General features: G+C 42.6%; 1 protein-coding gene across 1 annotated transcript in view; it reads left to right on the top strand.

The window, feature by feature from the left end:
• Window positions 1–26419, top strand: part of ZNF827 (zinc finger protein 827) — a 175825-nt gene that overhangs the window by 84758 nt on the left and 64648 nt on the right. Inside the window, exons 6-7 of the mRNA XM_061191626.1 lie at window positions 11265–11504; window positions 13944–14001. Of these exons, the coding sequence (XP_061047609.1) occupies window positions 11265–11504; window positions 13944–14001 (298 nt within the window). The remainder of the gene's footprint in view (window positions 1–11264; window positions 11505–13943; window positions 14002–26419) is intronic.

A 26419-nucleotide genomic window follows, 5' to 3' on the forward strand; every position in this document is an offset into this window, starting at 1 on the left:
TTTGTTATGTGTGATGGATGTATTCTGACTTGTGATCACCTCCCCCATGGCCAGTCTGAGGGACCTTCCTAAACTACCCTGTGTAGTGTAACCCTGGGCAGTGTCATACCCTGAATCAATTCCAGAACTTGTGCTGCAGCTCTGGGTCCCATTTTATGGCCAGTCTGAAAACACTGGCAAATGCCCAGCTGAGTTATCTCAGACGTGGACCTCTTACGTTGCTTGCTGATGTCAGGGAGGCGAAGACTAATTGAAAAATGCTCAGAAGAACAAACTTCAAGTGCTTTGCTCTGATGGAAAATGATATGTTTCTTGGACCCCTGAAAGTGAACTTCCAGGTCTCACTCACTCTTCATGATCTTTAAAGTTTGAGTTCTGTTGTTTTTTTTGATTGTTTGCTTGTTTTAGGGCATATTTTTCCTTGCAGACACAGAACAACTAATAAAATGGAACACTGGGTGCTCCTTATTTTGTCTTTCTGAGTTGACCTCCTGCTTACCACCTGTCCACTTAATTGTGAATTCTAGTGTGCACAGCTCACTCTTCAGACATTTGTTAATTCTCCTTCCTAAGTTGCCAGGTAATGTACTGATAAAGAGGGGAAATGCAGGTTCTCTTATGGTTTTGCTGATCCAATTCAAAGGGCCAATTCTGATAAAATATCTTTGAAATTGTTATAGGAATAAAAAATGTGGGGCGTGTGCGTGTGTGTGTGTGTGTGTGTGAGAGAGAGAAGGAAGGAGCATACAAAAAACTTAGACCCCTCGTTTCACCATTTTAAACAAGATTCTCCTCATGTTTAGATTACTGTGCAGATTGGTTTCACCACCTGGGAAAGATGGTCTGATTTAATTAATCAATTAATTATCTAATGAATTATTTAAGTTTGTGTAGAGCTTTGCGTGTTTTCCTCATAGGTACTGGCTTGATCTCATGATTTGCTCAGTTCCTTTGGTGCAGTTCTGGGTGAAATGTGTGTGTGTGTGTGTGTGTGTGTGTGTGTGTACTGGAGGTCATTGTGAGGTTCTTCTGTTGAAAAATACTGTTTTTTCCTTTTTTTTTTTAATTGAGGGGGAAAAATTCAATTCCCTACCTCACACCATTTAGCAGCCGTGCCCTCAGCTGTGCCTGTTACCCTCAAGTCCAGAGACCGTGCATTTTATTCATTCCGGAGAATAAGCTTCCCATTCTGCTGTTCCAAGAAGAGGCAGTGGAATGCTGTTCTTGAAAGTTCTTGTGTATTAGGAAAACTAGAGAAAAACTACTGCACCTCTGTTTTCTTTCGTGGAGAGCGTTTCTTCTCTTTTTCCCCAGGAACAGATGACCCATGTGTCCAATAGGGACAGTAGGAGCCTGTGTTGCCTCTCCTGGGATGTGGCAGCTGCCGTGGATAAGCCCCAGGCATGGGTTTCCTTCCTCAGAGCAGGACTGGAGAGCTTTTACCTCACCAAGGACCACTGTAGAGACAAATGAAGTTCATTTTTTTTAATTGAAGTATAGTTGATTTACAATGTTGTGTTAATTACTGTTGTACAGCAAAGTGATTCAGTTATACATATATACATTCTTTTTTCTATATTCTTTTCCATTATGGTTTATCATAGGATATTGAATATAGTTTCCTGTGCTATACAGTAGGACTTTGCTGTTTATCCATCTATATATAATAGTTTGCATCTGCTAACCCCAGCCTCCCACTCCATTCCTCAGCCCCCTTCCCCGGCAACCACAAGTCTGTTCTCTATGCCTGTTATTCTGTTTCTATTCATTTGTGAACAGATAGGTTCATTTGCGTCATATTTTAGATTTCACATATAAGTGATATCATATGGTGTTTGTCTTTCTCTTTCTGACTTACTTCACTTAGTATGATGATCTCTAGTTGTATCCATGTTGCTGCAAATGGCATTAATTCATTCTTTTTTATGGCTGAGTAGTATTCCATTGTATATATGTACCACATCTTCTTTATCCATTCAGACAAATGAAGTTTAGTATATAACTTCCCATGGAGAAGCATGTACCAACCTGGTCCTTTAAAGAACCTAAGACCTGTCTCAATGTGCATGTCCTTCTGTCCCATGTGATGGCTCCTGGAGAGAGACAGGGTAGGAGCAGAGAGAGGGAAGGAAGAACCACACTCAGCATCTATGCATCAGGTTCTTAATTTTCATAACAAGAACGGAACTGTGTTTATGTGCATTGCACTGGGAACGCAGCCCCAGTTATAGGGTGAGGGCGTGGCTGCCCAGAGGCTGTTTCACTCCCACCCTGCTGCTCTCTGAGGATGCAAAGCATGATGCAGAGCAAGAGACTTCTGGGAAATAACATTTCCATTTCTGCTCGAGCAGGGCTGGGGCTCAGTCTTCTCCCTGTGCCACGCAGGAAACCCAGCCCAACTCTTCATTCCGTCTTTTTTCTTAAGGGTATTTATTTTTTTAATTTAATTTTTATTTCATATTGGAGTATAGTTGATTTACAATGTTCTGTTGGTTTCATGTGTATGGCAAAGTGATTCAGTTATACATATACATATATGCATTGTTTTTCAGATTCTTTTCCCATATAGAATATTGAATTTTCCCATTACAGAATATTGAGTAGCTGATTTTGGCAAGGACAAAGTTAAGTAAGAGAAAGCAAAGGGAGACAGCAGCTCGCCTTCATCAGATTCCAGCGGTGAGCCAAGCACTGCCATGGCATGATGTTACCATGCAGTCTCTTTTCTTGTTCCTGGTCATCTGTTTCCCTTTACTTGGTCTTTTGACCTGCATTGTCGTTCACAAAGTGTTAGGTAATGAACCCAACACCTCCAGGAATCAATTTTTTTTTTACCTGGACCATGTTTTTGTGCCCAACCCAGAACTTTGTATCTTTGAGGATGGCAAGTTGGAGATAAAAGATTTTTAATTTATCTGATTGACAGGGGTATCACTCTAGAAAGTGAATTGTTTCCAGATGGCATCGTTGGCATTGCTTCTAGAGGCTCTTTTAAGCTTCTTGTTATTCAAAAACACTAGCTCAGGATCATGATGGCAGTCCAGAGAGAGAATGGCCAATTTTTGTTTTTTATTTCAATGCCACTGCCAGTGCTGCATCCTTTCGTATTTTGTTTCAAGTTCATAGCATACGTGAGTGTCTGCTGCAGACAGAGTGTCTCCGGCAGTCAGGGAAGGGAGAGGAGCATTGCACACCTACTGTGTGTTCTGCCTCAGGTGATGCATGTGACGAACAGCTATTAATCGCATCAAATGTGCAAAGTCCGGGGATGAAAGATGAATCAGAGCCAGGCTGTCACTGAGCATTCAGTCCACAGGGGAAATGAAATCTGTAGACAATAACCGCAGCGCAGTACAATGTTGGCAAGATCTGAGCAATCTAGAGGTAGGACCGAGGAGGGAAAGGTGCCATCTGATGAAAATAAAGGAAGGCTGCTCAGAGAGGAGACGTCTAAGTTATTTTGAAATCTGTATAGGGAATTATCAGGGTATTTAAGAGGGAGTAAGATGAGGAACGGCCGGGCATATTCGGGCAGCTGGCATAGTTCAGTATTGCAGGGAGAGTGGGGCTGGGACTTTTATATAGGGCAGAAACTAAGGAATCACTGTACGGGTGCAGGAGCCCAGGGGTGGGGGTGGGTGGTGCCTCTGCCCTCACCCCCCTTCCCTCTGGCTTTCTATGCACATGGCTGCTATGCTGGACCACTCGCTCTCCGCCTCTTCTCGCTTCTTTTTAAGTTTAAAAAAAATTTTTTTTTCTTTTTTGGCTGCGTTGGGTCTTCGTTGCTGTGCGCGGGCTTTTCTCTAGTTGCGGCAAGCGGGGGCTACTCTTCGTTGCGGTGCACGGGCTTCTCATTGCGGTGGCTTCTCTTGTTGTGGAGCACGGGCTCTAAGTGCGTGGGCTCAGTAGTTGTGGCACACAGGCTCAGTAGTTGTGGCTCGCGGGCTCTAGAGCACAAGCTCAGTAGTTGTAGCACACGGGCTTAGTTGCTCCGCGACATGTGGGATCTTCCCGGACCAGGGCTCGAACCCGTGTCCCCTGCATTGGCAGGGGGATTCTTAACCACTGCGCCACCAGGGAAGTCCCTCTCCTTGCTTCTTTTCTTCTTCCTCCTCTGTAGGAGTAGATGGTAACATTTCCTCCCTATCCACCGCTCTCTACTCGACCTCCCTTGCTGATCTCACCCAGTCCCTTGGATTCAGATGACTTCCAATCTGTCTTTCACTAGTGATTCTTCTCTTACTGCCTCTAAGCCATCACAACCTCTACCTCCTGCAGGAATTACAGATACTTAGCCAAAATAGATATGAAAATCTTCCTTCATGTTTCTCCCCGATCGAACTTTTCTGTTTTTCTACTCTTATTGATAGCATTTTCCAAATCTCAGAGGCTTAAAAGTCAGAGAATTGTTATTTTCTTTTAATCTCACCTCTCCCTTGTCCAGACCATATGCAAGGTTTCTTCACAATTACTCTCACATTGGTCTCTTCATTCTTGATTCAGACTCTTATTCGGTCCACCACCAGTGCCTCTGCATTCAGCCTCTGGAATATCTTGTGAGTCTTTTCTACCCTCATGACCTTTAGTTCAGGCTCTCATCATCTCGTTGTTTGGATTACTACAAGTCCCCATCAACGCCCCCGTTTCCATTTCCTCCTGTCCCTTCATCCCGTACGAGTGCCCCTGCCAGATTGCCCTTCTGAAATGTAATCTGATCATGCTGCTTCTCCAAGCAAACCCCCCCAAAGGCTGGCTCCTCCCCGGCTCCCCATTCAGGACAGGCTTCCGGACCCAGCATCTTAGTTTCCATATTCTGCCCTTACCTACCTCTCCAGTGTAATTTCTCTGGAATATAATCTGACGCTCTTTGTTAAACAGTATGTTAAATGGAAGATCTGGCTTCGGCACCAAGGTTACAGCATGAAGAATTTTTTAAAAAATACGAAAACTCCTGACCTAGAGTCAGAAAGTAGAATGATGGTTGCCAGAGGCTGAGAGAAGGGGGAAATGGGGAGTTAGTGTTTAATGGGTAAAGTTTCAGTTGGGGAAGATGAAAAATTCTGGAGAAGGATGATGGTGACGGCTGCACAACAATGTGAATGTATTTAATGCCACTGAACAGTGTGTTTAAAAATGGTTAAAAAGATACATCTTATGTTATGTATATTTGAACACACACACACACACCTCTTGGACCTCGTGGTCAAATGGAGAGAGTATAAAAGTGAGAGGTTATTGAAGATTGGGTGAGGGGATTTTTGGAGAGAACTGGGCTGTGATTCCCCCACTGCAGGGTACTGGGGATGGAGGAAGGGGTACCAGTCTCTCATCCCAAATCTAGAGAGCACGGCTTGAGGGACATCATCCGGGAAGTTTGTCCCATGTTTTCCTCAGTTGGGAGCCTGGTGGCCTGGTGCCTGACATCAGCCTGGGGAATCTACAGGGCAAATTGCCTTGGTGTCTGAGTGGAAGAGAGCGGCTGCTGGGCTGCATGGGGCCTGAACTCACCCTTTTTTGTCTGATCAAATAAGGAGGCCCCGGTGTGGACCGGATTCCCACAGGAGGGTCAACAGGGGTGTTGTCTTAAATGCTGTCCGGGGGGGCTGCCTAGAGAGTTGATGGTACCCTTGCCCGCCTTGAGATGGAGGCCCACAGGTGGATCCCCACAGGCGGTGGAAGAAATCAGTGAGCCCAGGCTAGAGGCCGGTCAGCCAGGTGAAGGAAGCTCAGGGAGAGATCACCGCCAAGTTAAAGGTCTCCGAAGACCCGATGGGAGAATCCCATGAGAGAAGTGTCTGCTTGCCTAAAGAGGGTAAAACCATTCTAGATCAGGTCAGCGAGGGAAGAGCTTCGCCTCCCCTCCCCTCTCCTCCTTCCCTCCTCCTTCTCTAGTTGTAGGATCAGGAAGGACAGCTAGAATGCTGGGGAGAATGTGAGAAGACAGAGAGAGGGAGTGGACCCCACCATTTCCCCCCAGTCACAGGCGACCTGTGGGCCCTTCCTGGGGGGGAGCTGGGATCACCTTCACGGAAAGGCTCAACTGTGGCTTAACCTGTGGGGTTGGGCATTCTGGATTCTGAATCAAGACCGTTCTTTTGCTGTTTAAAGGGCTGTAAGGCTTTGTATTACCTAAGAATTATCGGGTTATGGGCCTGCCTGAGATTTCACCCAGGACCAGGCGAGGAACATTTTCCTACCAGGCAGGTTTAAACAGACAATGGCAGACAAAGCTAGAGTTGCTTTTACGTTGACACCGCATGAGTCCTGCTTACCCAAGGAGCCAGTTCCACCTCTCAACGTTGGCGCTCCAGCCAAACGGACAGTGTGATATTTATTCCCTGGGCGCCCCCGGTCGAGTACAATTCCACCTTTGTGCTTTGGTTCATGGTCTTTCTCGACTCCTCTTCCCACACTGTGTTTTAATTTCACTTCTTGTATGAGAGGGCTATTGATACTTGTCTGATCATCCATCCATTTGGATTTAAACTGCTTGAGGGCAAGAACCTTGTCTTATTTGTCTCTGAATCCCATGAATCATCTGTCATAGTTCTGAGTACATAGTAGACATTGATAAAAGATTACACCTAGGGGCAGGACGGGAATAAAGACACAGACATAGAGAATGGACCTGAGGACACGGGGAGGGGGAAGGGTAAGCTGGGACAAAGTGAGAGAGTGGCATGGACATATATACACTACCAAATGTAAAATAGATAGCTAGTGGGAAGCAGCCACATAGCACAGGGAGATCAGCTCGGTGCTTTGTGACCACCTAGAGGGGTGGGATAGGGAGGGTGGGAGGGAGACACAAGAGGGAGGAGATATGGAGATATATGTATACGTATAGCTGATTCACTTTGTTATACAGCAGAAACTAACACACCATCGTAAAGCAATTATACTCCAATAAAAATGTTAAAAAATGAAAAAAAAGAAAAAAGATTACAGAATGGCCGAGTGACTGATGAATGAAATAATCCAGTTTGATAGCGAATATATATTGTGCTTATGAAGGCAGGAAAGAAAACAGTATTATGGCATTCCTGTTGCTTTTTTTCCCTTCTGTTGCCAAGCAGGGTTTGAACAGGGCTTGTTGGAGCCACGAACCAACTCTTCCGATGCTACCAGACATGCACACTGTTCTGTAAACTTCTAAAGAGGAAATAGCATCTTTTTATGGGTGTATGTAATTGTTTTCCATTTAAAAAAAAATTTAGGTGAATGACAAGATATCCATATTCATCACAGACAAATTACAGAATACAAATAAGCGTTGCAGTAAACAGTCCCCTACACCCCCTCCCAGGCATCAGGCACTGTTAACCCTCTCTCATCTCTTCCCATGTGCCAGGTTCTCTCTTGAAGTAGCGGTAGAGCCCACTGGAGTCGAATTAATATTTGTGGCGTGGGAGTCAAAGCTAAGAGTGAGTGGAGTGAGGTATTCAACCGTTGCTATGTTAGGACACCCCAGGCAACAGGGAGCGAACTGGCCTGGGGACCAAGTGGGATCTGTAGCAGAAACTCTGTTCCCAAGTCAGCTGCCTGCTGCATCCTCCTCGGCCAGCCGGCCTGAGATGGTGATCAACGAAGCTGCAACTTAGGAGGAGTTGCTTCTTTCTGCTTTGCCTTGGGTGCTGATTAAATGGGGGCGGGGAAAGGAGAAGGGGTGAAAACAAGAGTGTGGCATAAACTTTACAGCTGTGGTTTTGCCCTCCAGAGGACACTGGCGATGTCTGGAGTTGCCTGTAGTTGTCACAGCTAGGGGGCTGGCACTCCTCGTATGTAGAGAGTAGAGACCAGAGATGTGCTAAACACCCTGCAGTGCACAGCACAGCCTCCCACAGCAAAGAAGTATCTGCCTTCAAATGTCCATAGGGCTGAGGTTGAGAAACCTGCTTTTAAAAAAAAGGCAAGAAAACACTTGGCAATGATGCTATTGCATACAAGAGCAAGGACTATAAAAATATTTATTGAATGATGTCTCACTTGCCCATTGAGATGTCGGTTTGAAAAGTCTTCTCGGTGAGTCTGGAGTCTATCGGGTAGATTACAAATGCTAAAGGTTTTTTGGGGTTTTTTAAACATCTTTATTGGAGTATAATTGCTTTACATTGGTGTGTTAGTTTCTGCTGTATAACAAACTGAATCAGCTATACATATACACATATCCCCATATCTCCTCCCTCTTGCATCTCCCTCCCACCCTCCCTATCCCACCCCTCTAGGTGGTCACAAAGCACCGAGCTGATCTCCCTGTGCTATGTGGCTGCTTCCCACTAGCTATCTATTTTACATTTGGTAGTGTATATATGTCCATGCCACTCTCTCACTTTGTCCCAGCTTACCCTTCCCCCTCCCCGTGTCCTCAAGTCCATTCTCTACGTCTGCATCTTTATTCCTGTCGTGCCCCTAGGTTCTTCAGAACTATTTTTTTTTTTAGATTCCATATATATGTGTTAGCCTGCGGTATTTGTTTTTCTCTTTCTGACTTACTTCACTCAGTGATCAGTGTTTTGTGCATTGTTGAAAAGTCAAGAGTTGTCATAAGGAAGAGCAGAAAGCACTTCATGGAAAATGATACTTGAAATTATCCCAAGTAGCTTTTAAAAACTGATTTCATTAAATCCAGTGGCACAAATAGCCAGGTGGTTTTTAATCCAGGGGCAAAGCTGGGGGAAAGGGGGCTTGGGAGAGATAAATAATGGAGCTCCTTGCTAGCTTTGTTCTTTTTATGTTGTTGAGATTTTTATTTTTTTAACAAAATGAATCTCTCTCTAGTATCCCTTTGTGTTTGTCTTCAGGCCTTGGAATGACTTGCAAGGTTCAGAGACATCATTATGTACCTGTGACACTGACCCCACTGTTTATTTTCCAAATCCTAAGTAGTTTGAGGGGACACAAAGAGGGCACTGTGTGTGGTGACTGCACCTATGGGTGATCTAAGGGAAGGTCAGGATGGCTGTCAGGTCCCCAAATCCCTAAGTGGACAGGGGGTGTCTTCAATACTCAAGAAAGAATCAGGGACTAGAAATAAAGGCAGAGACCCAGGTATGTAACTTGGAAAGCTTTATATTCTTCTTTTTTTTTTTAGCATGATTGAATCAATGGACTTGGTTTTTATGAGCTTCACAGACATGCAGAGAAAAAAGAAAAAAACAGCTTGGCAGGAATACAGGGAGGGGGAAAGGATCTAAATTAAATATAACAGTTGCCTGCAGTTTAGTTGCTGACAAAAAAACAAGTCGTTTTCTCTGAGAAGCATGTGTAATATGTCAGGAAGAAAAAAAGCACAATTAGCACACTTCTTACATGAGATCTTATGGATAGCACCATATTAATTTTAATCATTTAATTAAAAGTACTCCACTGTCTTCTTTATTGCAAATCAATAAAGTATGCATGTACTTGACTTTCACCTGTCTCATACTTGGCAAGGAGAGTGTAGCTTTCTCTGACTACCCAGCTTATAACAATGAGATTTCCCCTGTCATATCTCCTAACTGTCCCAAGATCAGCACCTGCTTTATGTTGCCTCTTATAGTTATATCTGTCTACCTATCCATCCATCCATCACAAGTTACCACAAACTTCGTAGCTTAAAACAACAGAAATGGGGGCCAGAAGTCTGAAATCTGAAGGTTCTAGGGGAGAATCTTTCCTTACTCCTTCCGGTTTCTGGTGACACCAGGCAATCCTTAGCTTGTGGCAGCAAAACTCCAGTCTGTCTCAGTCCGTTCCGGCTGCTGTAACAGAACATCATAGACTGGGTAGCTTGTAAACAACAGAGAGGTATTTCTCACAGTTCTGGCATCTGGCAGTCGAGGGTCAGGGTGCCAGCACGGTCAGGTGAGAGCCCTCTTCCTGGTTCATTGTCAGGCATCTCTGCACTGTGTCCTCACGTGCAGGAAGGGGCGAGGGAGCTGTCCGGGGTCTTCTTTATAAGGGCATTAACCCCCATTCTTGAGGACTCCTCCCTCGTGACCTAATCACCTCCCAAAGGCCCCACTTCCAAATATTGTCACATTGGTGATTAGGTTTCAGCATATTAATTTGGAGGGGAGACACAGACAGTCAGTCTTACAGCACTGTCTCTGACCTCACATGGCCTTTTCCACTGTGTCTGTGCCTTGTCCTCTTCTGTCTATTATATGGACACTTGTCATTGGATTTAGGGCCTACCTGGATAATCCAGGATCATCTCATCTTGAGATCCTTAACTTAATCACATCTACAAATACCTTTTTTCCATATAAGGTCACATTCACAAGTTCCTGGGGTTATGACATAGTCATATCTTTTTGGGGGGCCACGATTCAACCCACTACCCTATCTATCTATCTATCTATCTATCTATCTATCAAATCCTTTTTGGTTTTTGTGTTTTCCAGAATGCTGAGGACACAGTAATAACTAATAAATGCTTACCAATTTGAAAGTGTGGCCTTATTTTAAATTGACCCAAATTAATGGCTGGGCTAATTGTCCCACCTTGTTTCCAAGATGTTCTCTCATTAGCTCTAAGGAACATATGAACATAAAGACACTCCAGCCTTTCAAAGTAAATGTATGTTTCAAACTAAAGACCAAACCTTCAATAGCCACACCTAAAGCCAGAGCAGCGAGTAAGTTGAACTGTTATTATAACTTGTAAGATTGCTGTTTTTCTAAATGTTAATCCTTGGGCTGCAATTAACATCCTAGGTGGTCTTGAGGATTACTAGCTCCCAGCAAGGTGTAAATGTCTCAGTTGAATCAACCCTATTTATCCTTTATTAATTTAGGTGCCCTAGAAGAGAAAGAAAAAAACATTGATCAGAGCTTTCAACATAGAGGGAGAAAATCATAGTATGAATATGCTTGCTCTTAATTGATTCACTGAAATTGAGTACATTATAAAACAAGGACAGATATTCGCTGTGTTCTCTGTAAGTCCTGGAAGCATCATGGCAGAGAGGAAGGAGTGTGTGGGAGTGATCGGGAGACTTTGGTCAAGAAACCTGGTTCTAGATCTGGAGCCGTAGGCCTGGTTCTGCTGCCATTTGTGTGGCCTTGGGCAAGTCCCCTGATTTCTCTGAGCTTCAGGTTCCTTCCTTTTCTGGAAACCAGATGGATTAAAGTAGAAGTTTTTCAAACTGTGTTCCAGTGTGCCACGGCACCGTCTTCTAAACTGCTCCCTGACACAAGTTCTCTCTGTGATTAGAAACTGGGTTTGGTTCAGAATTAAGAAACTCTGGCGTTTTTGTTCTTCATTCACCTGTTTGCAGCGGAAAGCTACAAGGACACTCAGCTGGTGAAGATTAAAGAAGAACCCATGGAGGTGGACATCCAGGACCCGCAGGCCTCAGTATCACCCAGCCGCAGTGTTGGCTATAGCACTTTAATTGGGCGAGAGAAAACTGAACCCTTACAGAAGATGCCAGAAGGCAGAGTGCCCCCAGAGAGAAACCTCTTCAGTCAGGACATCTCTGTGAAGATGGCTTCCGAGCTTCTTTTTCAACTGTCAGGTACGTTTCCTCAAGGAAAAAAAAAAGAAAATGTCAATAATGGGGACTAATTGGAGGGAAAGCCACTCTAACGAAGTAAAAACACCTGCATTATAGGATTTTTTAGACAGAAATCCATTTTGTTACTTTAACGTGTATACCACCTCTCAAACGAAGAGTTCATCAAATGCTGCCAGGTAGAACTCCTGCCAAACTTTCTTTAGTAAATAGTTAAGAATCATTTGAAATTAGAACTCTATTCAACTCCGTGCAAATGATCCCTGTTGCCTGGACTAAACATCTCACCTCTAATTTTGTTTAGGCAGTTGATCTGATTAACAGCCTTTTTTTTTTTTTTTTTTCCCTAATGTGCAAAAGATAAACTTCAATTTACTCCAACAGTGACTGAGTTACTGTGAATTCCAAATTAGTGTGGTCGGAATTAATGAGATTTTACGGTATCTTGCCAAAAAACAAAAAAATCAAGGAAAGGGGAAGGCAAAAGATGAAACTGTGAGGACTCTTTTCCAGCTATAACATAGTAGAACATTCCTGTAAACGAACTTTTTCTACTTCAAATACTCAGAAGTCAAAGTTTAGGAATCAGCTAAGTGATCACCTATTAAAAACCTAAGGAATCACCTATTCTAGCTCAGCTAAGTGTCTTGATATAATAGGTGAGGGTCCTAGAACCTAAGCTGTTCTTTTTATCACCTCATTCAAGCTGCATGGTCTTTGTCCTTATCAAATTTAATGTGCTGTTATTGCTTGAATGTGATTGAGATGCATGAAAGAGACGATGTAAGATTCAGACTTATATAGAAATACAGATACTTTGTCCTTGGTCAAGCATTGGCCTACATACTGAAATTCAGGCATCAGTAGAGTTTGTTACTAATATTTGATAAACTTTGTTTTGTTATGGCTAACAGATTTAAAACACCCATTAAATGCCTCATTATTTAAGTATTGACTTTTCTCCCCTAAGAAAAATACCGGAAAAGAGGAAAGAAGCTAGAATCTGCAAGGCATCGTGATAGCTCACCTCCTCATTGGCCTCATGACACGCCCCCATAGCTGTGAAGTTATCAGTCGGTGCCGAAAATGGCAGCCTCGGAGTTCTCAAACAAGGACTGTGTTTGTGCAGAGCTCAGAGAGGTGGAAACAGTTAAGTCAGTAAACTGAATAGGCCACATAGATCTTTGCAAGTTCCAAAAAAACTCCAAACATGCAAGATGCTTTTCTTTAAAAAAAAAAAAAAAAACAGGTTGAAAGCATCTCTAAAAACAATATAACTTTGAAAATGATTTAGCAGTTCAAATTTGCAAAAGTGAGGCCAGTGTGGTTCTTTTCAAAAAGTCTCTGTCTCTAGCAGTACATTATCATGGTCTACTATCAGCTAAAAACTTTGTGCAGAGAGTTCTCACCCTGGCGCTGTCACTGACTGCCTGGGTGACCTCAAGCAAGTCATTTAGCCCCGATTTCCTGCTCTCTGAAAGAACACTGCCTGTGAATCCAAATTCACCCTCATTGTCACTGTTGAACGGACAGAAAGGAATTGTCCACGCAAATATGCACACAGCAGCTTCAGACCAGTGTTAAAAAGCACGGGACAGCGTAAATCTTTGTTTAGAATTTTCCCCCAAATCCGTAAGATTAGGAGTTTTTCACTTGCCCTGCTATTGAAATCTGAAACCCTTGTAGAGGTGGCCAGGTTTCCTCTGGAGACTTAAAAGAAGCCACGGAGAGCTGTGACAGTCAGGGCAGAATCCTCACATTTGAACTGGATGGGGAAGACCAGAGGTCAACTTTTGTGTTCCTGAAAGCTAATTAAATAATTTCTGACAGCTGGTAGATTCAGACCTCAAGACAGAGTAAGGGAGAGTTTACCTCCTCTTGTCTAATGATATTTTTTGTCCCCTGTGACATTTATCAGAATGTGCACTCGATGACTCTCGCACCCAGAGGTCTTACGTTTGTTTTTATATCCCGTCTCACAAAGGGGCCTGACAATACAGAATGCTTAAAGGTTGTCATCCAAGTCAGAAGCGGAACGGTTGCAACAACTGCAGTTTTCATGCTGAATCAGAGAAAAGCAGACATTTTCAGCTGGGGAAAAATATAATAGAAATAACTATCTTTATGCACATCTGTGTGTGTGTGTGTGTGTGTGTGTGTGTACATGTACTCACTGAGGCCTGATGAAAATCAGACAACACAGTTGTACTTTGTTAGTAACTCTTTCCCTTTGATTGGTTTTTAGTAAACTATTTTGGTGGATGCTATCGACATGCTTTTGTTGCCTGTCTTTACCAATAAGACAGGAAGGGTTTGAATGTTTAAAAAAGAAACCAAAAGAAAACCACGACAGAGAAAAAGGATGTTTCTGCTTCAGCCTTAAACACACAAATCGAGTCAGAACAACCTAAGAGATGTCTGTTTCATCCTTTCTCTTTACAGAGAAGGTGAGCAAAGAACACACTCACATGAAAGAAAACACCATCCGGACGACCACCAGGTAGGCCACTGCGGAGTCCCCTCGGAACACTCCCTCTGGGGGTCATCAAGCCCACGTCACAGTTTGAGCAACATTCCTCAAACAGTTCTCTCCCACTGGGTTCAAAAGTCACCCCTTTATCATCATTTTGTGTTTGAACTTTGGTTGGCGGAAACAACACAAAACGCAAAGGACACCAAGGGGGAAAAGCCATTCATAGTTATTAAACATCTAAATGTGTCACTTTGCTGGAGAGTTTTCCTTATGCTATTATTTTTTATTCCTTACAATGATTGTGTGAAGTAGATAATATTATCCTCTTGGCAGAAGTTTCCTGACTGGAGAGTTGAAGTGGGTGGCAGGGCTGTATTTGGGAGCTGGGTCTGTATCTCAGGAAAGCCTCAGTCGGTTGGTAGACCGAGGTTGAACTGCATTCCTAAGTAACTTTGCAGCTGTGGACTGATAACTTGTCACCAGGGACATCCCAGCTTTTTAACTCACTGCATTGTTAGGAGGGCAAAAATGTAAAAAGCAGAAGAAAGACAATGCTTTCAGAAATTGCAGGAAAACTGACATCACTAACAACTGTAGGTTAAGGAAGCTTTCCATTTGCCAAAGGCAGTTGAAGAGAAGGTCAGCCAGGGTGGGCTGCCCATCAGGGTGGGTCAGGCAGGGTGGGCTGCCCATCCTGAGGCTCGTAACCACCCAGACCTGAAATGTTGCAGGCAGGTGCCAACAAGTGCAGACCCACCTCTGTGGAAAGGGAGCTCAGGGGAGAGGCAGGCTCCCCCTTGGCAGGCTTTAAGTCAAGGAACTTTACTTTCCTGAGCAAACTTAGATTCTTCCTCCTGGGAGCCGTTCATTGGTTTTGTGATTTAATTCTTGCAACGGAAGATCAACAGTGTTTTTCCTTTGGATGTGATATGAGTCGACCTCGGACCATCACCGGGCACATGAACGGTGTTCATTTGAACCTTAACGCAAGTTTTTTCTTCTTTTTAACTCTGTGAATCAGAATTTGGGACTATCAAATATTAAACAGTAATTAAAACAGAGTCAGCTTGCTTCGCACAGGGTTTATATAGTATTAGGGACAGAACCTGCCTCTAACCCAAGCATGGTGTTAGGCTTGCCTCCGTGTATAAGTACGCCAATGGGAAATGAGTCTTTCTATCTGGTCTGTGCGTTGTGTTGGGAAATGGGTCTGGGGGATGGAGAGGGGATTTTGTCTGTTCAGTTGGATGCCCAAATAGGAGATGTGAGCTACTATAGATTCCAGCTTGCCTTCTCCATGTAATCCTAAGGCTATTTTTTTTTTTGGTATCTATGCTTATGTTCGTGAGTCTAAACACATGAAATGGGCCAGATTGGTAGACATCGAAAGACGGCAGATTAAAAATAAGAGGTGTCAATTTTAATTTGTTTCCCTAGGCTTCCTGAAGTGTCACAGCTCAGGTTCCCTAGAAGCAGAGCCCGAGACAGGGATCCCTGTGCGGGTGTGTTATTGAGGGCGTGCTGTCAGAGGGACCTGCAGGGATGCGATGGGGCGGGAGAAGGAAGGGGAGCTGAGCAAGGATTCTAGGGCCGGTTGTCTCCCGCAGAGAATTCTGGAGCATGAATTGCACCACAGAGGAAATCCTGCCTTGAGGTAAGGGGGCCAGCTCTTGGTCCCCCCTCATTATCCACTAACTTCATCAGGGGATGTGTAGCCCGCCAGGTGAGGGGGGGTCCAACGGTGAGGGCAGTTCTCACTACGAGCAGCCGACACCCCTGGCGATGCGGGGTGAGTACACCAGCGTGGTAAAGGGGATCTGGGCAGGACCCCACCCCATCTCCTATGGAGGTTTTCTGCGGGCTGTTTAAGATTACATGATAATATTTACCTAGCAGAAAGGTATGCTGTGAGACCCTGTTATTATGCTTTCCAGGTGTTCTCTGGGAAGAGGTAAGTGGAGGTTTGAACTAGCCCCAAACAAATGAAATGTACAATACCTCCTAGCCTCGGTTGCCTTGGCTGGAGCTGAAGCATAATTACAGGATAGAAGAGAGGGGTTTTTTTAGCCATTTGGCAAAAAATGAAGCAATCCTTAAATTCTCCTGTTGCTGGGAGATTATGCGTAAGAAGAAATCCAAATCAGATCTTTTGCCCAAAGCAAAACAAGAGGTGCTTCCTATGAGCTTCCCCACCCCTACAATGTGGTGTTCAGAAATCAGTGTTATAGGTTTCTTGGTTTATTGTTCTTCTACAAAATCCTTGGTGTGTTTTTATTTTTCCTTTGAGTAGGCAACTTGCCCAATTAGCCTCTCCTCAAAGAGATCTCTTTTTACCTTCTCACCTCATTACTTCAGGTGGAATAGAATCAAGCTGCCTTGTGCCAAGAAATCCTCTTTAACCTGAGTTAACCGATAGCAGAAATAAGGGGAAAAAACACCAACTCTCTTCTTTTTTGATTCCCGTTTTGGAAGAAACTCTTACTTTTGGAAGAGGTCTGCGCAAGGTCAGCTAATGGGGTTATGTTTTAAGGTATGATCTGTGATACTTCCCAGAAAGATTTACATCGAGCCTCCAACTTCCCATACCTCCAGATTTTTTAAGTACTTAGTGGGATGTTTGGTTAGTTATCAGATTTCCCACCTTTGATTTCCTGGAAGAAGCTGACTGTCCAGAGCGATGGCTCATCATGGGAATCAAAGTTCGGAATTGTGCATGTTTCAGAGTTGCTGGGCACATTTAAGATAGTTGACTTGTGAAGGGCAGCCTTGGACGCCGGCCTCAGCGCAGTATTGAGATCAGGCACTTCCAAATGCTGACGGGTGCCTGAGCCCTTCCACTCAGTGAGATCTGCCTCTGGGATCTGGAGATCCAGGGGAACCAGAGGAGAAAAGAGATGTGCAATGCTGAAAAAAGAAACTGATTCTGTCCGATTCTCTCTCTGTCCTTTATCAACCCACAACTTTCCCCACTGTTGTTAATCATTATTAATCTTGACTCTCATGCCAAACACAAGAATGAAGAAAAAGTGTAGCAACCCAAGTGTGAAACACTCTGTCTCTGGCAGTTCCGATGTGTGCTTACCAATGAGATATGGGGGTGCTGGTTTCCATGCCCGGGCACCAAGGCAACAGGAAGCCCATGGATGTGCGTACAGGTAACTCCCCATCCCATAAGAGCTGATGACTGCACCTCCCTCCTCATCCAGTCCTCCCTCATCACAGCTGTCCATTGGCCATTCTGCTGTTTAATTCCTCGATTATAAGATGGGGAGACATGGAAAGAGAAAATGATGTTGGACAGCATTCCTTGTTAGCCATTTTTTAAAAGAAGTTCTAGGTAAAGCTAAGGGTTGAAACTGATAACTAGCAAGTTTCTGGATCATTGGCTCTTGACCTCATTTTTCAAAAACTCTTACAATGGAAAATTTCAAACAGATACAAGAACAGAGAATGTACCCATGATCGAGTTTAAATAATTATCAATTCATGACCAATTCATGTTTCATCCATCCCTTCCTTTTGTTCTTCTTCCCCGTAGATTATTTTGAAGCAAATCCTAGACATCATTTGAAGAACTGGTTTGAGAACGCCTTTTTAAAAAATTATCCTAAGAACTTAGACTCAGCTGCTTCAATTAGGATCATCTTCCCAAAAGTAAAGGAGAAAACCATCCACCAGGGTATCCCATGTGGCCAGGCAGAGAAATCAATCTACTTAGCAGCCGGGATGATTGGATCATCTGGTCCTGCTCACCAATGCCTTGACCCTACCCTTCCTTCTACCCTTGTCTGTGCCCTCCTAGGAGCACCTCCATTGAATCAGTCCTTCAGTTGGAGCTTCACTGTAAATGCTAAACAGCAGTTCTTCTGCCTGTTTAACCTTAGAGTCTAGAAAATTCAACCTAAGTGGAAAGAAGTCTGTGCGTCCCCTTTGAGATAGCCTGTGGCATTCTTAATGCCATTCTACCTGACAAATGAGATGGGGAGAAGGTCCGCCCAGACCCATGAGAACAGAAGGACTGAATGCTTAAGAGACTAATGCAATCTTGGTGTTTCGATTTCCTTTCCCAGCACAACCCTAGGTTCTGCTGGGAGCAGATAACCAGCTAATATGATCATTTGTAGATGAAAATATATGAGGCATGATATCATAACCAGATCCCAAAGTTTAACGGAATAAAAAGAAAATCTACATCTTCTGACATGGACCATCACCCAGCCAGATGCTGGATAAGATCGAAATAGGAAAATGGAACCCTAGAGTAAGAATCAGATAGCTCCTGGCAGGTGAATTGGACATGCTCGATGTTGTGTAACACCACGAACTTCAAACAATGGCTGCCAAGAACCCTCTCTTGGTTATTTGTTCTCTCTCTTCCCCATTAATAATTCAGCGTCCATGGGGCTATAAGATTGCAGGCCTATAAGAAAAACTTCTCACACCTGGCTTGCTCTATTCCAAAAGCAAGGAAGTATTTACCTGAATTGTTTTCTTCTCCATTACTAGACAAAAAGCAGAAGTGGGAAAATCAGAAAGGTAGAGTCATATCATGCTGTGCCGACCAACATTTAATTTGCCCAGTTTTCAGAATTTGAAATGCGGGCTATTTTTCTGTGATTTAGATAACGGCACTCACAGTGTTTACTAAAAGGTATATGTACTTGGAAGTGTTCAATATAGAATTTTCCTGTGTGATTGTTTGGATGCCTGTCCTTAAATATTTATGAGTCAGTCATAGAAATTGCACAAATTTGTCAGAGCGTGATGTGCTGCTTCAGTTTGTGCAATTTCCCCTTTTCATTTTTTAGAAGGCATGAGAGAACAATGCTCCATTACCTTGAGAAGTAAAAGATTACACATAAAGAACACTGGATTAGATGGAAGCAATTAAGAAAATAAACAGGAAACAGAGCAAATTAAATTGGTGATTTTTGAGTAGTCTCTTTACCCTTTATATTTTCTAACTTTAAAATTAAAGGCACAGAATTTTGTTTCTAAAAAGTGGAAATTGCTACTAATTTCATGGAATCCCTCCAGTTAGGACATTCAATGCTTTTTTGGTGAAGTCAAAGCTGGTTGTTGGGCCATTGAAAAGTTTATAAAGCGCCTTTGCTCAAGACACTGCCATCTACTGGAATACTGTCATAATAAATATGTAAATCTTTGTTGTCTGTGATGTTAAGTACCCACCCCTTCCACCCGCCCAGTAAGGTACCTTTGTGCAGTGCACAGCCTGCACCACTGTATGTAGCTGCCCTGACACAAGTGTTGACTGGAGAGTTTTTCACTGGCAGTCCATCCTTCTCAACTTATCTTTGAATTTTCATTTTTCAAAGAAGTTAAAACTCATCCTTTAAACAGTGGATCTTTTTTTTTTTTAAATACATATAGCCTCAAACTACTTTGTACATTGCTCTCATTTGAGTTTTCTTCCTTCTTATCGCACCAAACCTTCCTCAGTACTTTTCTCTATTTCTATACACCATTGTCCTGTAGGTATCACGCTCTGCCATTTTTCCTCCCACCCATGACCTCTACATTGAACGGTTATAGTTGAGACACTGTGCTTCCAGAACTCTTTAATACGGTGTCACTGTGAAGAGTTTAAATCTTCTTTTCAAGGATCTGAAGAGGGCTGTGCCTTTCTTTTCTTCATTTCCACGGGTTCTCCCACCTTTATTTCTACTGGCTTACAACTGTGTTCTATCTGTTTGCGCAGCTCAGAACAGTCAGGAACGAGGTATAAATGTGTAAGCCTCTGTAAGTAGACAGATCATGCACAGGTGACATGTGACATGTGGCTCAGATGCCAGCTTCTTCTAATCTGGGATTTTCTCTCAAGGGTATCTCCATGGTTGTTACTAGAAATATCTCCAATATTCCAGGGTTGACCTCTGTTTAGGGGGGAAGGCCCTGATGGATGACGCAGCAGGCCAGGGCCCATCCCCATTTCACTGGGGTTACCTTCAACTTCCACGGGACAAAGGGTCTCGCATCGCTGCAGAGAAGACTGAGTTCATCTGTGCTCTGCTCGCCTCGGCAGAAGCCCATTGTCCTTGTTTATGTATAAAGTCAGATTCCTGCGGGAGATCCAGGTCCCTCCACGGGCTGACATTTCACGGCTCCTGACGTGCAGGTTCACTTCCGCGGCTGCGCCTGGCTCCGGCTCCCCGAGGTCTGGCCTCCCGGCCGCAGCCGCCCTCGACAAGGCCTGGCATTGTGCTCCTTGTCCTGAGAAGTTTTCTGGCTCCGCGGTGGATGAATGCTCGAGCCGCAGAAACAGGAATTGTTCCTTGAAAACGTGGTGTTAGGTTGTACGGATTGGCCCGCCTCTAGGACAGCCCTAAATAGAAGGCATCTGTACTTTCCAGAGAAGAAAATTTAAAAACATTACCAAAATGAATTCTCCCTAAAATGTTCTACTTTTCTTCTACAGTATTTTAAACAGCCTTTTTCTTCCGTGGCTCTCAGCCTTCTGCAACTGAAGTTGACTGATATGAATGGGATCAGAATTTAGATACAGTTGCCCCCGCCTGTGTCTTTTACAACTGCCTTCAATTATATCATCCCTCAGACTACTCTTTAAAAGACTAAGAGTCTCTTTAAAAATAAAGGATCCTGAACTGTAAATCTTAATCATTTGTTTTAAGTTTAAAAAATAACTTTTATTTTCGGAGAATATAGGAGAACATAAAGAAGAAAAAATACCCACTTATAATCAATCCTGCTACCTAGCCACTGCTAAGTTGGTGGTGTGTATCCTGGCTGAATTTTTATCTATTTAGAGAGGTATACTTTCCTAGCAAAACTGGATCCTACTATATATACAGTTTTATAATCTTCTCTTTTACCTAGTAATATATTAAGAATTTCTTTCCATGTCAGTAAACATAATCCAATATTATTCTTTTAATATTTGCATGTCATAATTTATTTAATACGTCTCTTATTCTTGGATATCAAGGGTTTGGTTTTGTTTTGTTTTCCCAAGTTGTTGCTAATTCTGGGATAAATTGACGCGAGAAAGCATTCACAGGTTTCAGGCTTTTGCTATGAATTGTCTAATTGACTTTCAAAAAGGTTGAATCTACAATTTTACCAGAAGCTAATGAGAGAATATTTTAAAAGTCTCTGTGCTTTATCATTAAAAAAAAATTTTTTTTTACCGATTGGGAGGTTAAAAAGTATATCTTATAGTTAAAACCTTTTCATTTATTGATTCCTGGTGATATCAAGCATTTTGTTCATGAAGAGACATTTTTATTTGTTCTTTTGTATTTTTTTTATTGTCACTTATTATTCTGTCTGGTGGTTTGTCTGGGTTGAACTTTTTGTTTGATTGTTGATATTGATTTTTTTATTATTTTATTTAATATTTTTTATTTATTATATTTATTTAAAACCAAATGAAAGGAATAATGCAATAAACCACCATATCCCCACCACCCAGATTGAACAAATGTTTGCTACACTTATTTCACCAATCTTTTTTTCCTTATATTTTAGATCACATCCCTGACATGACATTCACTCCCACATTCTTTGATATATATATCTCTTAAAAATAAGGACATTTTCTGCAATACCATTGTACACCTTACAAATTAACAACACATGCGATTGGTTTTTAACTGCTAAGAAGGTTCTAGCTGATCAGCACCAACCAAGTGTACAGCCGTGTCAATGAGGAGGAGAAGAAAGCACATCTTGGTTTTTTCTTATGACCTCCAAAAATTAAAGAAAATCTGGTGCCTATACGTGTAGCCGAATGATGGAGTGACCTTGGTTCTCCATCTGCCCACAAGCCCCATTTAGAAACCCACTGAATCTGCAATACCAAGTCTCAATTTGTAGATAAATGCCCCGGCTGAAGCTTGCCAGTGTGTAACGATTCATTCAAGCTTTACTCACTACAGTCCTTCTTTCTTTGAAAATGTGTGTGCCCAACGTGATGGATGACTGGGTTTCCAGGCCTAGCCCACTGGGGTCATAAGAGGGCTTCTCCGTTGTGTCCCTTTTAAGCTTGAATAGGGAACTTGCTGTTAAAGATCCTCAGAGTTGTCCTCAGGTCAGGCACTCGCAGTTATTCTTAATCCCAAGCACTCTGCCCCACCGCCACATCCCCTGAGCTGCCACCCAGGGTTCTTTTATTAAAATAAGTAAATAAATAAAATCATTCAAGAGTAGGGGTCCTCGGGAGGGACAGTATCCATGAGCGCCATTAAAGCTGTGTTTTCTTTCAGTATAGATTACCTTTTTAACTGACTGCGAGAAAGTTAACAGGGAAACCGGCACCGACTTTTATATCTAAAATGTTGATATCTGGGCCCATTTCAGAAGAAGCAGCTACCCAATCTCATCCAAAATGAAATGAGGGCCCACGCGGGCAGGTAGGATGACCACCTGCTGTCTGCAGTGACATATAGAGATGTCTATACTGGAGCAAAAGGACCTTACCCGGGTTGCAAAGAGAGCTCAAAATCCTTTTCCAATAATCGGTAGAACTAAGCAGTTAATATATTTCAAATACAATGATTTATCAATATGTTTCAAAACATACAGATATGTAAATATATACAAAAGAAATACTGAGCATCCATTATTCTATTATAAATTATTAGCAAATACCCAAGGACAGTAACATTTGAGAAAAAAATAAGCGCTACCTAAAGAAAATTGCATTAATCATGAAAATTAACTTGAAATAATGTTATTTGATCTTTTTTACAAATGGAATATCTAAAAATAAAGTGTGGCAATGTGTTTGTTGTTCAGTTGTGAGCATATTTTCATGCAAGCTAGCACAGCTTCTCAGAAAGTTTCTTCTGACCTTAAAGTACTTAAAGAAATTTTGAGAAGATAGTTATAACTAATCCAAATATTTCCCATTCCCCTGTTCCTTATTTTCGAATAATCCTATCTGGATATGTTTGAAAAACTTTAAAAAAAAGGAAACCACAACCCTTTGTGTTCTGTGTCAATGACTATAACCTGTTATTGTTAGCAAGGTGTAGTTTTGTTCAAGGACAGTGTTTCCGGTTTGTTCTCATTTCCTTTGGTTGCAAGCTGTATACCTGGAGATCCCATGTGGAAGTTACCTGTATCCATTTCGATCTGCAACATTTGTATTCCGTGTAGTCAGAAATTCTTGGGACTAGAGCAAGATTTATTCTTGGAAGAATGTAGTCCGTCGCCTGTCTCTGCTTGAGGCTTTTGGAGGCATAGAGGATTGTTTTCTTGACTAGCGCCTCCTGCTTATTTCAAAATGTTAACGCAGTGTGTCACTCCTGGGTCTAAGTGATTCAGAGGTCAGAGTTTTAAAAATATCAGTACAATGGTTGTTGATAAATGTATGGAATTTCAGTTCTTAAAAAAATTAACCTGATACATCCATACAGAAAAGAAGTATTTCAGTGTCCTGACTTGAGAGCTGAGGCTAAGTAGAGATTGAGGCAGCCCTGTTACCAGGACGGACAGATGGCCATCTGGTGAGGTGGCCCAGGGGCCGGGGTCTGCCGGGAGGCAGGTAGCGGCTGCAGAGGGAAAACATTGGCTTCCACAGAACTTTCCCACCCCAGAAGGGGGCTCTGGCTCTCCTTCTGCAATATATAGCTTCTCCGAAATATCTAAGTCAGATAATTTGGTCTTAAAATTTCCTTAAAATAAAACAAAATGAAATAAAAATTAACCAGCATTCTTTTGGACATGTTTAATCAGCTCTTAGAAAAAAATCCAGAAGCCCTGTTATGTTATGTGATACATAGCTGAATAAATAATTAAGTACTTTTACTTGAAAAAACACCATCTTTTTTATTGATTAAAGAAAATTTTGTCTATGTGCGGATTGAAGTCAGAATATCACTTCAGGATGATTTGCCCGAAACGCTTACATTTAATAGAATTTCATTCTACCCTGAAATATGTAGATCTTTCTAGAGTCTGAGGACAAATTCATTGCAGAGCAAAGTCTTTTTTTCTTATTTAATCTTTCTTTTCTATTTGCCATCCCCAAGTTCAGTCCTAAAAGTTATTGTCTTTTAGAAGGAAAAAAAATGACTTCTTCTCTGGTGTTCCTTTTAAATTATAGTGCCACTACTAAGCATAAAGTTTTTTTTCTTAACTTTCTCTTACATACTATATCCACCTTATTCTTTTCCTTTTTTGTTTTGTTCTGCTTTGCTATTGCCATCAAAACAAGAATTCCCGTAACGTGTTGGTTTCAGTGGTGGCACCCCGGAGGGGATGGTTTGTAAGTAGATGGGCCTTCTGTTTTGCACGAAGCCGAACTCCCTGTCGGCACTCGGATGTTAAAGGTGGAAATATTTGTGCCACAGTCAGCAGTTAGCAAAATGTATCCCTATTTAGAGCCATAATCTTTTATGGACTCTTTTATTATTTATTGTAAATCTTTTCTTTCTGCAGCCCTGAGCTGTTGACCTCACAGCCCATGCCATCTAATGCCTGGAATTGGCCAGTCACCGTGACAGCAGTGCCCCTTCCTATTTTAACCCTTAGATTTTCTGCAGGCGAAAAATCAAAATACGCATTCATTGTCCGTTTCATTTTTATTCAGAAAAGAAACTCGAATAAATAAACGTTTTGTCTTTTCCAAGTAACAAAAGGCAGGAAAAGTAATGGGGGCATTTGGCAGTTCTAAGTCTACACCAACATCTTCGAGTTGCTGTGTCTGAGTATTTACCGAGTATTTATACGAGTTAGCTAGTCTTCAGGTGGCCTGTCATTGTGCAGGACCAAAGGGGAGCCACTGTGGTAGGTGGTGATTTTGTTAAATGAGAATAATTGACAGTCCCTTCCGCCATTAGCTATTAGTCAACCTGCTTCTCTACCAACTTTTTACCAAAAAATGAGAACTAGAAATAAATCATTTTCTGGACGGATTTTGCCTTTTCCACTTCCTAAGCTCTCTTTCCGGTGGAGGGGCTTTTTCACACTAAAATGACTAAATTGAGTCAGGAAGCACGAACCACGCGGCATTTGCAAGCTTGCTCCTTTTTTCCTGGAAGAATTGGTAACTATCTAAGCAGCTGAAGGATGGTACACACACGATTCAGAGTCTAGTACATCGTAAAACCTGCAGGTCATTGACTCTTTTCCTCCCTGAAAAGTGCAGACCCGGTTCATCCTGTATCAGGTACCTCCGGGGCCTCCCCTCTCTGCCCGCCACCCTCTTCCGTCACCCACAGTCCCTGTGGCCTGAACGAGGGGCCGGTTTGTTCACCACAGAGCTGGACGTCCTCTGAGAGCAGATGGGCTTCTGCACTTTACAGACCCTGTGAGGCACAGGAAAAGAAAAGGGGCCTAAGGATGACCATCTCCACATTCTGAGAATGACCTTGCTTGGTGCTAAGTTATAAGTACAGCGTCTTCTGTTCTCAGAACACAGGCAGAAAGTTAAAGATAACCAAATCATTTTTCACATGTTCTATTTCTCAATTGAAAAAGCCTTTCTTTGGTGACCTAGGACCCTGCGTACTGAAACAGTACTCCCACCCCACTTCCCTCCCTTCTTCCACTGTCTCTTCCTTTTGTTCTGTCAGTTCCAAGAAGGATCCATGACTTTGTATTGTCCATGCGTTCCCTAGATGTTAAGAGACCAAACAAAAGGCAGTGTAGCTTAGTTTAATGGGCAAGGGTGCAAAATGCGATGCCAACATGCCTGGGTTCAAATCCTGTCTCAGCCCATGGGCATGGACAACTACTTAACTTCTCTGTACCTGAGTCTCTTCATCTGTAAAATATGGATGATAATAGTAATCGTCGACACCCTATAGAGGGTCCTTGTGAGGATTCAATGAAGTTAATATACACAAAGCCCTTTAGAGCAGTGCCAGATACTTAGTAAGCAATACACGTGTCAGTTGCCATTTTTATTGAGCATGTACGATGTACTAAGAACTTTAACATGAAATATCTTATTTAACCCTTTACAGCTCCCCTATAAAGATGGTATTTTAAAAGCTCTTTTCCAATGATGAAACAGGCTAGGGAGGTTGTTGACAAAGATCACTTCACCATCAAGTGGCCAATATGGAATTCAGACTCAGATCCTTCTGATTCCAAACCCAGTGCTAAACCACTGCACTCTCACTTCCCAGCATGAATGGATCCGAATGCGGAGCATTGCAGCGGGGTGTCTGGTCTGAGACATGCTCTGTTAACGTAGTATCTTCTCTTTATAGATAAGACCTTACACCAGTCTTAAGGTGCCTTGACTTGTCAAAGTTTCTCCATTGACTCTTTGCCCCTAACATTGCCAGTCCTTTTGTGCTTTTCTAGTATCCAGCCTGATTCCCTTCTAATTCTCCACTTCTTCAGAAGAAATCTTTTCTTTTCTATACAGGATAAAGCTGGCCTCCAGGGTAGAAAATTATTTGCAATGTTGTTTCCCTCAGCGATTGCCTCCGTTTCTTCTGAGCGGCTAGAT

Source organism: Eubalaena glacialis, chromosome 5 (assembly GCF_028564815.1).
Source record: "Eubalaena glacialis isolate mEubGla1 chromosome 5, mEubGla1.1.hap2.+ XY, whole genome shotgun sequence".
NCBI lineage: Eukaryota > Metazoa > Chordata > Mammalia > Artiodactyla > Balaenidae > Eubalaena > Eubalaena glacialis.